This window comes from Engraulis encrasicolus, chromosome 16 (assembly GCF_034702125.1).
Source record: "Engraulis encrasicolus isolate BLACKSEA-1 chromosome 16, IST_EnEncr_1.0, whole genome shotgun sequence".
NCBI classification, from domain to species: domain Eukaryota; kingdom Metazoa; phylum Chordata; class Actinopteri; order Clupeiformes; family Engraulidae; genus Engraulis; species Engraulis encrasicolus.
Genome location: NC_085872.1, coordinates 12,642,153 through 12,657,338, shown reverse-complemented (window position 1 = coordinate 12,657,338; position 15,186 = coordinate 12,642,153). Strand labels below are relative to the sequence as shown.

General features: G+C 43.5%; 1 protein-coding gene across 12 annotated transcripts in view; it reads right to left on the bottom strand.

Moving 5' to 3' along the window:
- The window catches only part of inpp4b (inositol polyphosphate-4-phosphatase type II B), a 198,067-nt gene that overhangs the window by 12,720 nt on the left and 170,161 nt on the right, over window positions 1-15,186 (bottom strand). For 9 of the 12 annotated variants that reach the window (XM_063218659.1, XM_063218652.1, XM_063218650.1 and 6 more), the window contains 3 exons: window positions 13,821-14,144; window positions 11,357-11,522; window positions 7,277-7,452 (listed from right to left, as the gene is read on the bottom strand). In XM_063218659.1, the coding sequence (XP_063074729.1) occupies window positions 7,277-7,452; window positions 11,357-11,522; window positions 13,821-14,144 (666 nt within the window). The remainder of the gene's footprint in view (window positions 1-7,276; window positions 7,453-11,356; window positions 11,523-13,820; window positions 14,145-15,186) is intronic. The other 3 variants (XM_063218654.1, XM_063218653.1, XM_063218651.1) reach the window with 2 other exon arrangements.

Below are 15,186 nucleotides of genomic sequence, written 5' to 3'. Positions count from 1 at the left end.
TGGGATCAACACTTGCCATTCATCTTCTACAATAGCTTTTGTGTGTCCATCCATAACTGTGGTAATTGATACACAAGTGTGTGATCCTGAGTACCTTCATTATGACACACCTGTGGTTGTTTTTTTGTTTGATTAGGGTGTGTCCCGACTCCCGAGGAAAATAGTTCAATAGTGCCCTGTGTGCCAACATTTCAGAGGTATGTCAAGTGAAGTCATACAGAACATACAGTGCAGTGACACATAGAGTCAACAATGGGCGGTGACTGATTCCAAAGCCTCATTGACACCAAAACTTGTGCACTCACAATGCATACATGCAATACATTGTGCTTTGCAGCTTAACACTGGAAAACAGCACATTGTACACATGTGTATCTTACAACTGTGAATACCCCCTTGCCACAACTCCACAATAGCAATCAAGTATTATTTGTGGGAGGGAAGCAGTATTTGCATTTTCAGCCAAAGTCCAATAGGCTACATGGGTTTTCATTTTTTGTTTTCCCCTGGCTCAACCTCTGATTGTTGGAAACCGCTGTAGGTCAAAAATTAGCTCACATGGTTGGCTGCCAGTGTCTTTCCCCTCCTCACAACACCGTGTTTATAAACAAAAAAAACATGTATAAAGATGCTGCAGTACTGTAAGACTACACATTTCAAGTCTCTGCAATTAAATTATGCCATGAATGTTGGTCTTATTCATTGACAACGACAGGAAGACCTCAAAAGCCCCAAGATGTGATGAATGATGACCACTCGCCTACACTTGCCTGAAACAGAAGCTGACAAGGTCTGGACTTTAAACCTCTCCTCTGTACCCCTCTAGGTTCACCAAGACAGGGTTGGCAGCTGTTGCACAGTGTGATGTGAACGCGCTGCTTACAGCACATCCATCTTGAACTGCTCACATGCAATGTGCAGTGAATAAGGCCAGTTTGCGAAGATACAGAGGAAAAGACGAAGAGGTAGAATGTGAAAACACAACCGCACAACTGCATTTGGTGGACAGCCATGACTGAGTTGTTAGAGCGCTGGCCTTTAGACCAGAAGGTTGCAGGTTCAAATCCCACCCTTTCCAGCACCTCCATCCATGGCTGAAGTGTCCTTAAGCAAGGCACTTAACCCCACATTGCTCTAGGGCCTGTAACCAATACCCTGAACCTAAATAAGTGTACATCACTTTGGGCACAAGCGTCAGCTACTGTTAGTGTAATGTAATGTAATGTAATGTCATTTACTGGACAGTGTATTGCAGGACAGGTGACAGCAGGATTTCAGGTAACTACACAGGCCCAAGCAGCCATTTAAAAAAAAGTATAGTACAAACATTCGAAAACAAGGCCAACCACTTTGTGTGTGTGTGTGTGTGTGTGTGTGTGTGTGTGTGTGTGTGTGTGTGTGTGTGTGTGTGTGTGTGTGTGTGTGTGTGTGTGTGTGTGTGTGTACTGACATTCTGACTGCCACCGACACCACCAGCATGGAAGCAGCTCTGGCCAAGAGGCATTTACGCTGGGTTGGCCACACTATTCGTATGCCTGACTATCGAGTCCCACACCAAGTCCTTTATGGACAGTTGCTCAACTCCAAGCGGGCTGCAGGTGGCCAGAAGAGAAGATACAAGGACTTTACCAAAGAACTGTTGAAGCGCTGCAACATCAACCCTGACCACCTGGAGACAATAGCATCCAACAGACCAACCTGGAGAGCCATGTGCAGCAAAGCAGCTGAGCAAGTCAACGACACCTTCATTCAAAAGAGGACTGCAAGACGTGCCCAACGACACCGGCAGGCAGACCCCACCTCCCAATCATCAGGACATACCTGCTCCATCTGTGGAAGAGTGTGTGGCTCCAAAATTGGCCTCCACAGCCACATGAGCCCCCCCCCGGACCCAACCCCCTGGAACAAGCGTCATCATCGGACACTATGGACAGCTGAGGTGTGTGTGTGTGTGTGTGTGTGTGTGTGTGTGTGTGTGTGTGTGTGTGTGTGTGTGTGTGTGTGTGTGCGTGTGCGTGTGCGTGTGTGTGTGTGTGTGTGTTTGTGTACTGTATGTGTCTGTTTGTGATGATATGAAAAGCATGCCTAGCAGGTTTAGATTCCCAAAAGCATTCTAAACATCAGGATCTGAATCACGCTAATTACAGCAACATTGTGTAATCTTATATAGGCCTACTCTCAGCCAGATGACAGACATAAGATGCAAAAAGATACAGCTAAACAACGGATACTGGAGCAAGGCCATTGCATACATTGTTTAACCCACTGACGCCTAAGGCACCTGCAAAAAAGGGTACTGAATGCCTGACCCTTTTTAAAAGCTGCCCTCAGCCTATAAAAACCTAAATATCTCAGCTTCTGAAGCACATAAAAATGTGCACTAAGTTGCATTTAAACACTAAGACCCTCAACTTTCATTAGAATGTGTTCATTCATCTCAAACAAACAGAGATTTTTAATTAAGTTGTCTCAAATCTCATGAGCCTGAATGATGCGTAATGCAGCCCCAGGCGCCAGGGCCAATGTTGCACAACGCAACATCAGGCATCAATAGATTAATGAAAATAAAGAAAACAGGACAGCACTCCACGTTGTGTATGTCTATTGGCCGTCAGATGTCAGTGGTCTGCCCGACACTGAAGAAGGTTAAGACCGAAAAGCCTGACAGTCAATAAAAATACATATCGTGGAGTGCTGTCCTGTTTTCTTTATTTTGATTAATTCTAGAGGAATGAGCACCCAGTTGCCTTTTATTTTGGCTGAGTTGAGCGTGTCACGCCACTACATCTAACACATTATGCATTTCTCAAAACCTAGTGCGCGCACTTCCAAGTGTATCAGCCTAATTAGTCATGCCCAGTGATTGAGTACTCTTTGGTGGAATATCCAATCAGTGGGTGTGACTAATAAATAGTATCCAATCACTGGGCGTGACTAATTAGGCTGAATACACTTGGAAGTGTGCGCACTAGGTTTTGAGAAATGCCCATTGTTTAATGTAAATATAATCCTACTTCCTCCCTGGTGGTATGATCTTCGTTCTCATTCTATTGCATACTGACATTGTAACAGGGTAAATATTTCATTCTCTGACCAAAGCACTGTGGAAGTGTTAAACCATGCCATTCCCAGCTGTCCCATGCAGACGAAAAAGGGGTCGGGATTATGTGCTTGTCACTTGACCTTATTCCCACAGTTTCCTTTTGTCAGGACCTGACAAAGACATCTACGTCAATACCACCTGAGGTTTCACAAAGTGTTAATGGTATCATGACTTCTTCTGGCCTTGAGAGGGTATCAGAGGGGCATTTGATTACATACTGCATGTTATATTAGCCGGGCTCTCACGCAGACCCTTTGTGCTTCGTGCATCTTCGTTAAACATTGTGAGCTCGAGGGTCTGGAAATCTTAGACGAGCCTGATAGGAATCAGAGCCTGTCCAATCAGAATCGCGGGGCAGGGTATATACAAATCAGTGGTTGAAATAGTACTTGATTCAAACAAAGCCACGTGAATTCTCCAATCAGGTTCGAGCTGTTTTGAACACACCTATGCTTTTCCAGAGCTAAGCGATTGACAATGTTCCAGATGGTTGGTAACAACCATCACGTGAGAACCAGGTTAATGTGATATCTGTAAGGCTTTGCTCTTCGACCTCACATGATGGTGGTTCACGTTCACTGGAAATCGTAAAAAAAAAAAACGCTTGTGGACAAAGTACACTGGAGTCATATGGTAGAAAGCTATTTGATCCACTTCAGAATGACTAGTCCAGGGGGGATAGGAGCACTCATTTACTTTTTTGTTATTTTATTGAGGTGCAAGCATAATGCTGCCCAACGTTTCAACGCAGTGAGTCTTCTTCAGAGTCAGAGTCCTCTGCATCGAAACGTTAGTCCAAAAAGTATTTGAATGCTCTATTTGAATCAAATTACTTTCTATTGTCTAGTGTCCTGGACTGTGAGTACCATGAAAGCTAGAGCGCAAGTGTGACTTCCTTTTTTTCCAAGTTGAACTATGAACTGAAGTCATATTGAGAAGGAACTGTGGTGTCTGACATGTGGGTCATACTTGTGGGTGTAGAATGTGGTCAGAATGGGTACTGCAACTATGCTGCTCATTGAAACTGTAATGCTTATTAGGGGCCAAGCAGCGAAGCTGCCTGGCACCTTATAGTGTTTCTACTGTTTCTTCAGAGTTATTATTCACCTTTCTTCTCCTATGGATGTCTATGGCAGCCCATAGAACGCTATGGTCGAAAATGCTGAAAATCGGCACACGCGTTCAGGACGGGCTCAGCATTACCCACAGCAATTTTTAGGTCCCCAGCCCCAACCCTCTAGCGCCACCAGCAGGCCAAAGTTGCAAGTACATTTCTGCTTGTAACTTTTGAACCGCTGGGCCAATTTTCAAAAACTTGGTATCCCTGGAATCCTTGGGCCAAGACGAATCCAACGCACCCTATGACGTCATTTTCCGCCTGGATAGTTTTCCCGCCATTTTGAATTTTGTGAAAATCAATAAAAACCCATAGCCTCCCTCAATTTTTGACGTTTTTTTCTGAAAATCGGTATATAGCATCTCTGGACTGAGCTTCACAAAACTTATGCCTTCAATTTTGTATAGCTTTTATCGTTTGCCCGTGACAGCCAATCAAAAACGGCCTAAAAGTCGCCAAACAGGAAGTGAAGTCATATCTTGGCAACCCATGGTCAAAATCTTCTGCAAATTGTCACAGACATTCTTGTCCATGCCATGACCCACCAAAACAAATTTCAGGTCGCTAGCTCAAACTCTCTAGCGCCACCAGCTGGTCAAATTTTTAGCTATGTTTCTGCCCGTAACTTTTGAACCGTACGCTCCATTTTAAATCTGGTGGTACCGTTGAAATCCTTGGGCCAAGACGAATCCAACGGATCCTATGACATCATCGTCAGCCAATCAAAAGCAGCCTAAACGTTGCCAAACAGGAAGTGAAGTCATATCTTGGGAACCCATTGTCACAATCTTCTGCAAATTGTCACAGTCTTTCTTGTCAGTGCCATGACCCACCAAAAAAAAATTCAGGTCGCTAGCTCAAACTCTCTAGCGCCACCGGCTGGTCAAAGTTTTAGCTACATTTCTGCCTGTAACTTTTGAACCGCATGATCAATTTTTATTCTGGTAGTACCGTTGAATTCCTTGGGCCAAGACAAATCCAACGCACCCTCTAACATCATATTCGCCACAATAGAATGCCCGCCATTTTGAATTCTGTGAAAATCAATAAAAACCCATCTCCTCCCTCAATTTTTGACATTTTTTCTGAAAATTGGTATATAGCATCTCTGGACTGAGCCTCACAAAACTTATGCCCTCAATTTTTTATATCTTTTATCGTTTGGCCGTGACACCCAATCAAAAACGGCCTAAAAGTCGCCAAACAGGAAGTGAAGTCATATCTTGGCAACCCATGGTCACAATCTTATGCTAATTGTCACAGACATTCTTGTCCATGCCATGACCCACCAAAAACAAATTCAGGTCGCTAGCTCAAACTCTCCAGCGCCACCAGCTGGTCAAAGTTTTAGCTACATTTCTGCCTGTAACTTTTGAACCGCATGCTCAATGTTTATTCTGGTAGTACTGTAAAATTCCTTGGGCCAAGACAAATCCAACGCACCCTCTGACATCATATCCGCCACAATAGAATGCCCGCCATTTTGGATTTGGTGAAAATCAATAAAAGGCTCCTCATCCTTCAAATTTAGTCTGATTTTCACAAAACTTGATACACATGATCTCTGGAGCACTCTAAATAGATCCCTAAAGGGGTTGCATTACATCTTTTACCGTTTGGCCGTGACAGCCAATCAAAATCCTCCACACAGACGCCAAACAGGAAGTGAGCTCATATCTCAGCAACCCATGGTCAGAAGCTTTTGGGAATCGTCACACACATTCTTGGCTATCCCATGACTCCCAACAAGAACTTTCAGGTCTCCAGCTCACTCGCTAGCGCCACCAGCAGGTCACAAATCAAATTTCGAGGTATATTTCTGCTTGTAAAAAATAACTACCGGTATGCGTGTCTCATTCTGGCTGCTCAGCTCTTTTGGTTGCCTTGGCGACTTAGGCGGACTTTCTGCTTGGCCCCGCATTGCTGCTTGCAGCTATATTTACTAAATGTGATCTTTTCATGAATATTTACTAAAGAATAAAACAATATTTCGTTGCTGTCCAAAGAAAACCACTTATCTCCACTATTATTTGTAGTTTTTTATGTTCGTTCTTTATTTATTATAAAATATAAGACAGTACTACTGGTCAGTCTCCATGGGTATATGTGTATGATAAATAATTTAGTAGCCAACTTTAATTTTGCAAAAAATTTTTTTTTTGAAAATGTGGTTTTATAAATCAATACATAAAAAACAATGAGAAGTGGAGATAAGTGGTTTTCGCTGGACAGCGACGATTTACTATTATAGCCAAAGTAGAGTAAGTTTTGCAGCTAAAAATGTATATTTCTGTGAATTAAAAATGGCAGACCATGGAGAAGATCCCCCTTTTCATGTATGAAAAATGCAATTTTCCCAGTCATAATGAACACTTCGAATTTGGTGGTGGTGGTGGTAAGTATTCATGAAACTTTTGTGAATGGACAGCATGAATTCTGGAAATAAACTACAAAAAATACTACATGGTGCACTTTTAATGAAATATAATGAAATTCCTAAAGATTTGTGGAAAATACAACAACTTGTTACATTCATGGTTTTTCGGTCAAAAATGACTGGACCATTAATTTACATCTCCCAAAGTTATATACAGTTATATACAGTTATATTACATTCACTTTACACTCATATTCTTTTTTGTTAGGCTTTTCAGAATGCAAACATATGTGCCACATTAGTATAGATGTTTACAGTTAGTTGAAATACTTGAAAAAAGTAAAGGTGTTCCAAACTGCCTGAAAGCCTCCGAGAGGCCCTAGACTCCAGAGGGTTAATAAAACAAATTGGTGCAAGATAAGAATAAAAGCCTACAAATCACTAAAACAAAGCAGAATAGCATAAAATCACCTTGGAAATGTTTCAAAGGGATATCTAAAAGGTATTAATCACAAAATATGCAAATCAGATTTTTAATCAATGTATTTATTACCTTTTTTGTGTAGGCGGTCAATTTTGACCGTTAACGCCATGAACGTAACCATGTCTCTGATAAGTGCTGAATTAATACGGTCAGATTTACAGTGTCGTGTAGCTGCAGCTGAGGTGACCGACCTACCGCCTGACTGAAAACGACGTCGCGTCTCTGCTGCAGGAAGAGGCCCTGAGGGATGCTGCACACGGCTTCCTGCAGGAGCACAAAGGTCATGGACTTCTGGGCTCGATCACCCACCTCCGTCACACAGTCCTTCAGGGACGCCACCAGAGGAGACAGCTGTTCTCGCCATTCCCCTGCTGCAGTAGGAGATATAGAAGAGGAAGGAAAGATTAAGACTCTTTTTGGCATGAAAGTTGTGCATTTCAAAGGTTACCTCCTCTTTGACAACTGGGAAGCAGTGCTAACTGCACTTGTAGAAGATATAGAAGAGGGAGGAGAGATGAAGACTTTCTTTTTGCATGAAAGTGGTTTGGAAACCCTTTAGAATAACTACTACAAAAAAGCTTTCTAAACACTTAATTAACATTTAATAATAATTCACATTTAACAAAGCATTTACAAATGATTGTAAATGAGTAATAACCAGACTGCACTGTGGAGTGGGAATCAACTTCTGTGTGAGTTTTATGAGGTTTTATGTGTGTCTGCTGTGATAACATAGTATTTATTGCCAAAACATTTGTAAACATTTTGTTGATAATTAGTTCATTATATATAAAGTGTTAATAAAGCTATTTAAAGGTAGTTATTCTAAAGTGTAAGCAGTGGTTCATTTCAAAGGTAATCTCTTTGACAACTGGGAAACAGTGCTAACTGCTGCACTTGCCTAAAGTCTGCAGCTACTTTCTACGTTTCAGTGGCATGAAAAGGAAGCTGTTACCATGGTGAGAACTTCCTCCATTTTTCAGAAATGATGAGGAACTCAAAAACACTTGAAGAGTTCAGAAGCAAAACCCCCTAACTCCATTTCTGAAGACCTGCACTTCTATATTTTTAGAGAACCCCGTTGTTGGTTTGGTTTACATTCATGTACTTGATAATACATATAAATAGTTATATTACATGTATAAAATGAAAAAATATGACATTTTGATAGCTTTGTATTAAATAAAAATGAATTAAGATTATTTTCTGAAAAGGCACTTAGGGGGTTTTGCATCTGAACTCTTCACTTGCTGATCATGAGGGGTGTGCATGCATGAACACCGCAACATGGATAAACACACACACACACACGCACACGCACACACACACACACACACACTCACACACACACACACACACACACACACACACACACACACACACACACACACACACACACACACACACACACACACACACTTCTCTATATTTAAATCTGCTCTGATCTAGAAATGCAACAACGTGAGAGAGCAAATGAGAGAGAGCAAATGAGTGAGAGAGAGAGAGAGAGAGAGAGAGAGAGAGAGAGAGAGAGAGAGAGAGAGAGAGAGAGAGAGAGAGAGAGAGAGAGAGAGAGAGAGAGAGAGAGAGAGAGAGAGAGAGAGAGAGAGAGAGAGAGAGGATGGGGAGAAATGTGCATGTACATACAGAAGATACAGAGTAACATTTTTCCCAACATGATAAAATGTTTTGCAGAGACATTTTGCAGTTGACATTAACTGGTTTAAATCAAGGTGACAACACTAACAGTGAATTCTAAAATTGTCAGGATGGAATCTGTTTTATAGGTTTGATATCATTACCTTTCTGAAGTCTAATGTTTAAATAAGGTGACCGTCACTGACTGAAGATGTGGACAAAATATCACCTCAAATACATTGCTGACAGTACAAGCTGGAGTGTAATGGTTGCTAGCGGCCAACAGAGGGCAGTAGTGCCTCTTAAATGTACCATACCCTCCTTCAGATGTCCCACTGTTAAAAACAGAGGGGAACACTTTACTTAATGCCGGCATCATATGTATGACATAACAGCGTCATTGTAGTGTCAAAACATCATGACACAGTCATGACACAGTCATAAACATGATGTCCATGTCATAAATGTTTTACGGTCATGGAAAGTTGACATTCTTAGGGCTGTCTTTATCATAACCGAATATCACTTATTGACAAAGTCATTAAACGTTTATGACATTGACATAATGTTTATGACACCTTCATGACTGTGTTACGACAATGTTATGACACTGTTATGTCATACGTATGACGCCGGCGTCAAGTAAAGTGTTACCAAACAGAGAGACGAATTCTTACTGGACTACTCAGCTGATATGAACGTATGAAAACCACTAGCTTAAATATACCTTTGTGTTCACAAATTAAGTTGCAAGATACAGTATTTTCAAAAACATGTCTAGGTCTAGGTCAATCACATTAGTCTACCTGTACAGTACATGCCTGGGTGAGCTGCGTAATGAGAGAAATGCAATGCTGCACTTGTGTACTGCTCTGACTGGTTGTGCGCTACGCTATTGCAAGCAGTCTCAAAATGCAGACATCACTCCTAGGACTTCCTTTGTCCTAGGCACTGTGACTAGACCACACACATTGATGTCAACTGTCTTGTCAGGCTAGACAATTATGTGTGAATTAAGTGATTTTTAAAAATTATTATTTTAGTTCTCAATTAACTAATGCATAGAGCAACTAATGGGAAAATCATGCCTTTCTGCATGCCTTTCGGCTGTTGTGGAAGGCTTTAGGAATGTGTTCTGCTCATAGCTGTGTGTGGTGCATACACGTCCACATGCCTAAAGTGAAGCCTTCATTTCCACCTGGCCAGCTGAGCTTCTCCTATCTTATCTGCAGCGCTGGTAATTACACAGGAGCGAGATAAAGGCGGCACTCTGACAACTGTGTCATCTCTCTCTCTCTCTCTCTCTCTCTCTCTCTCTCTCTCTCCCTCTCTCTCTCTCTCTCTCTCTCTCTCTCTTGACCCCCCCCCCTCTCGATCTCTAACCCCCCCTCTCTCTCTCACTCATTGGCACGCAAACACACACACACACACACACACACACACACACACACACACACACACACACACACACACACACACACACACACACACACACACACACACACACACACACACACACACACACACACACACACACACACACACACACACACACACAACTGTGTCATCTCTCTCTCTCTCTCTCTCTCTCTCTCTCTCTCTCTCTCTCTGAGTGTCTGCACACACAGACTCTGCGGTGAGGACAAACACAAGGGACTTAGCCTTGACAAAGACAGATGGCTTGACTTGAAGAGATGGCAAGAGACAGACAGGACAGGCAGGAAGAAAGAAGAGGCCATCGGTGATGAACTAACACATTCCCTACACAACTACTGACAGACTTCAGTCACACACACAGACAGACAGACAGACAGACAGACAGACAGACAGACAGACAGACAGACAGACAGACAGACAGACAGACAGACAAACAGACAAGCATTTAGTACAGACAGACAGACAGACAGACAGACAGACAGACAGACAGACGCACGCACGCACGCACGCACGCACGCACGCACGCACGCACGCACGCACGCACGCACGCACGCACGCACACACACACACACACACACACGCATGCGCGCACGCACGCACAGAGAGGCCAGATGAGATAAATATGTCCTTGTGAGAGTGTTGGAGTGTGTGCGTGACTGCGTGCATGGGTTTGTGCGTGCACGTGTGCGTGCTATAAGGGTGTTCCTTGTGAGAGTGTTTGTGTGCGTGTGATGTGTGTGCATGACTGCGTGCATGGGTCTGTGCGTGCATGTGTGCGTGCTATAAGAGCATTCCTGTAGGGAAATGAGAAATCCACCACATCAAGAAAATACACCACAAGCTAAGTCCTCTAGTCCAATACACTAATTAAGCTAAATATTATGACAACTAGTGGTACTTTTTAGCCAACAGTGTTTATGAAAATAAATATTGTGACAACTGCTGATGCCATCTGTCTCTTAGTCCTTCTGTAATGTCAAATCAGGTTCTTCAGCCAGCAGACTGAATGGGATTATCCCAGTAAACTGGCTGTGAATCTGGGTTGTGTGTGTGTGTGTGTGTGTGTGTGTGTGTGTGTGTGTGTGTGTGTGTGTGTGTGTGTGTGTGTGTGTGTGTGTGTGTGTGTGTGTGTGTGTGTGTGTGTGTGTGCGTGCGTGCGTGCGTGCGTGCCTGCATGCGTGTGCGTGCGTGCGTACATACTTGGGCACATACTCTGTGTGCACATACTGGGGTTGTGTGACGTGATGACATCAGCGAGGGCCTGGTCGGGCGTTGACTCCTGGTTGTTGTTCTCCTGCTCCTGCAGCTTGTCCACCAGGGCGATCACACAGCTGAGACTCTTGGCAACACTCGCCCACACCCTGTCCTAGAGGAACCAATAGGACAATCAGAACAGCCTTGCTAGGGCCTATACTTACAAGCTACAGTAGTTACAGGAGTAAACCCAAGTTAAGAGGCAATAGAACCTAATAGAAGAGCCTGGAGCCCTCTTACCTTAACCTGGTACCTGGTTTCTTAAGAAAATGAGGACTCCAGACTCTTCTCAAGGGTGGGGAACCTTTGTCTCGAGGGCCATTTGTGGTCCTTGAGGCCGTTTAATCCGGCCCCCGATATAATTTTAATGTTATGCAGCTTCACATAAAATATGACATATTTTGTTAAGGAGTCTTATAAATTAAATTTACAATACAATTATGTTATATTCAGGGGATCTAGAGAAGGTGGGGTCTGTTTTAAAGGTGGCCTCCTTCAATATAGGTAAAGTGCAGGGGGAAATTCTGGTTTGTGTTCACAGTACGGCCCTCTGATGAATGTTGAGGCCTATAGATGAATTTGAAGTGGCCCCTGGATTGAAAGAGTTTCCCCATCCCTGTATTAGATGATTTACCTCTTCACTTAACCTAGGCTAATCCTGAACTAGCTTCTTAGTGTAGGGTCTTGGTGACTGCACACAGACACAGACACAGACACAGACACAGACACAGACACAGACACAGACACAGACACAGACACAGACACAGATACAGACACAGACACAGACATAGACACAGGCACAGACACAGGAGAACATGATGTGAGAGACATGCCTTAGCAAACAGTCAGATTGAAGGATTTTCATTCATACACATTCCTTTACTTATTCTTTTCTTGAATGTACATAGCCTGTGTCTGAAAGTCCTAAGACCCTTGGCACTATAAGCATCATGAAATTATTTTGTTAAGAGAAAGGCTATACCGGTGCACGAGCCCTTGAAATCCAACACAATACTTTGCTGGATGACCAAAGCCTTGTACGTATATGACCCCTGCCAAAAGTTGGTTTTCATTGTCATTCTGTTCTGTTACAGCAGAATTATGCATACGCTAGGCTACCTGAAGAATATTTGTGCATTCATGAAGTATATAGACCAAGCGAAAAATTCATGAAAGTTTGGTTTGGAGTGGATATGCATCAAGGAGCATTGTATTTCTTCAGTGTCCTCCGTATCGCTACATAGAGCATGTTGGCCTTGGCGAGGGTCTGCACTATCTGACTGCCCTTCTAGCCAGTGACCTATTTGGCCTCCGGGAGAGCCAACAAAAGAAAAGACATGATTAACATTCTACTCTAGACTGTTCGTGGACAAAGTTCTGTTTGCTTATTCAAAACTGTATTAGAGGCTAGAATTACACAAGAGCAAACACTCTGCATCTTCAAATCCAAAGGCTTCCTCACACATATTCAGAGATGGCGAGTGAAGCACAGTGACAACAGTTGTTCATGTTGCCCTCTTTTCTGTCTTAGAGGTTTTGAAGGGACTAGCTCTCCCTCTATCACTGGATCCCTTCTGATTGTCCTAGCAGCCTTTGGTTTTGCAAGGGCTACGTGAAATAATTACGAATTCCAAGGCAATAACTAGTTGTAAACAAGCGTCTGTTTCTCTTTTTGTTGGGATGGTGTGTGTGTTTGTGGGTGTGTGTGTGTTTGTGTGTGTGTGTGTGTGTGTGTGTGTGTGTGTGTGTGTGTGTGTGTGTGTGTGTGTGTGTGTGTGTGTGTGTGTGTGTGTGTGTGTGTGTGTGTGTGTGTGTGTGTGTGTGTGTGTGTGTGGTAGTTTTGGAGCTATTTGTTTAAATGAGTTGGCCTTGGGATTTCACTCATTGATTGAAGATGATCGTCTAGGCTCTTCCCTCTTTTCTTCTACTGCAATGTGCACTGATTGCCAAACTGATGGTCTGGTCACTACGCAGCTTGCTGTGCTCTTTGAGGCATCCATCTGTTCTCCGTCTTCTCCAATGTCTATGCTTCAAACAACCCCCTTTTCCAGACGCACTGCTTACATGTTAAACGTGCCCTTTGCTTCAGTCTCTCTCACTCCTCTCACAGCCCTTTCAATCTGTTGGATCCTCCTTCCTTTATATGTCATACTCTATATAGACTCTATATCTTATACTCTTGTCTTACTATTCTATTCTATTCTATTCTATTCTATTCTATTCTATTCTATTCTATTCTATTCTATTCTATTCTATTCTGAGGCATTTGCAGCACATTAATACTAAACATTAGTTGCAAAACTGCACTGACCAGAGAGGGAGAGACAGAGACAGAGACAGAGATAGATCCACAGAGAGGAAGACATAGACAGAAACACACAGTACAGCACATGATAAATGAAATACTTGCCCATTCCTCCTCGTCGTACTCTTTGTGGTGCGGTATAGAGTCCTGGCGCTCCAGCGTCACTGCAGCCGACGGCGGTTCCTCCTTTTTGGGCGTGGTGTTCACCTCATCCATGTTGATGCTGAGTGCACCGTCTGGCTCTGCATACGTGTGGCCAGCACGGCTGGGCGTCTGGCTGGGCGTCTGGCTGGGCGTCTGGGTTTGCGGGTGCAGTGGTGGAGGCGTGTTGGTCTGGGTCTTGGTAACGTAGCCCGGCCTCGCAGCATGCAGCGCTAGAAGGGCACTCTTCACCAGCTCATCCTTGAGAGCGTGAACAAACTGCTCTGTCTGAGAAAAAAAGAAAGAGAGCGAGAACAGACAACTTTTGAAATCCTTGTTGTGGGGTTAAGGGGGTGGGGCTGAGGAGGACAGTGTTGGAGGTACAGTAGAAAGAGTTTCCCAAAAATATAGAATAGTGGATAGTGTTTCTCAAGGGGGGCGCTACAGCCCTCTGGCGGCATTGGGAAGCCTTAGGGGGGCATTGAGAAGGAAGGATACAGCTGAGTGGGGGTGGGGCTTAGTTCCCATTGGGGTGCAGTAGTCTATTTTATTTACTAGATACTAGAGGGGCATTGGCAAGCTTATGATGAGGTCAGGGGGGCGTTGGGAGGCTCATGATGAGGTCAAGGGGGCGTTTGTTCAAAAAAGGTTGAGAATCACTGGTGTAGAACATTTCATTCACCAAGAGGAGGCCGACAGCACAAAGACAGATAAGAGAATGAGGACAGCCTTTAAGCATGAGGCCTTTAAACACATACAGAAACCCAGTGGACACACAGTACATTTTCCCCACCTATCATTTCTCATTTCCTCCTTTTGTTTCCAAAAGTAAACTTGTGTCACAAAAGAGAATGTTGAAATTTGACTTTGAATGTTGACTTTGAGAAAATATTGAGATGCGGAGAGAGAGAGAGCAGGTGAAGGGCAATAGGAGACGGCAGGACCGTGGGTGGGAGGAGGTGATGGATAGGATAAAGAAAAATAGCAACCAAGAAAAAAGGGATGGCAGAATATGTTAGACAAAAACAGGGCAGGGCAGAGGAAGGCAGATGAGACTCACGACTTGGAATGTGGGGACCACAACAACAACAACAACAACAACAACAAACAACAAACAATTCAATTACACTTGGGTGAGGCTTCTGTGGAGCAAGAACACAGAGGGAGAGAGGGTGACAGTAAGACAGAGAGGCGGAGAGGAGAGCGAGGAGAACGCCTTTGATCTCACATTCGCACAATACTGTGTATACTGATGATCGTCACGAGGGCCAAAAGGCTCAGCGGAGGGACGGATAGGGGCACTCAAGCATAATTGAGTTAGCAGCCCAAT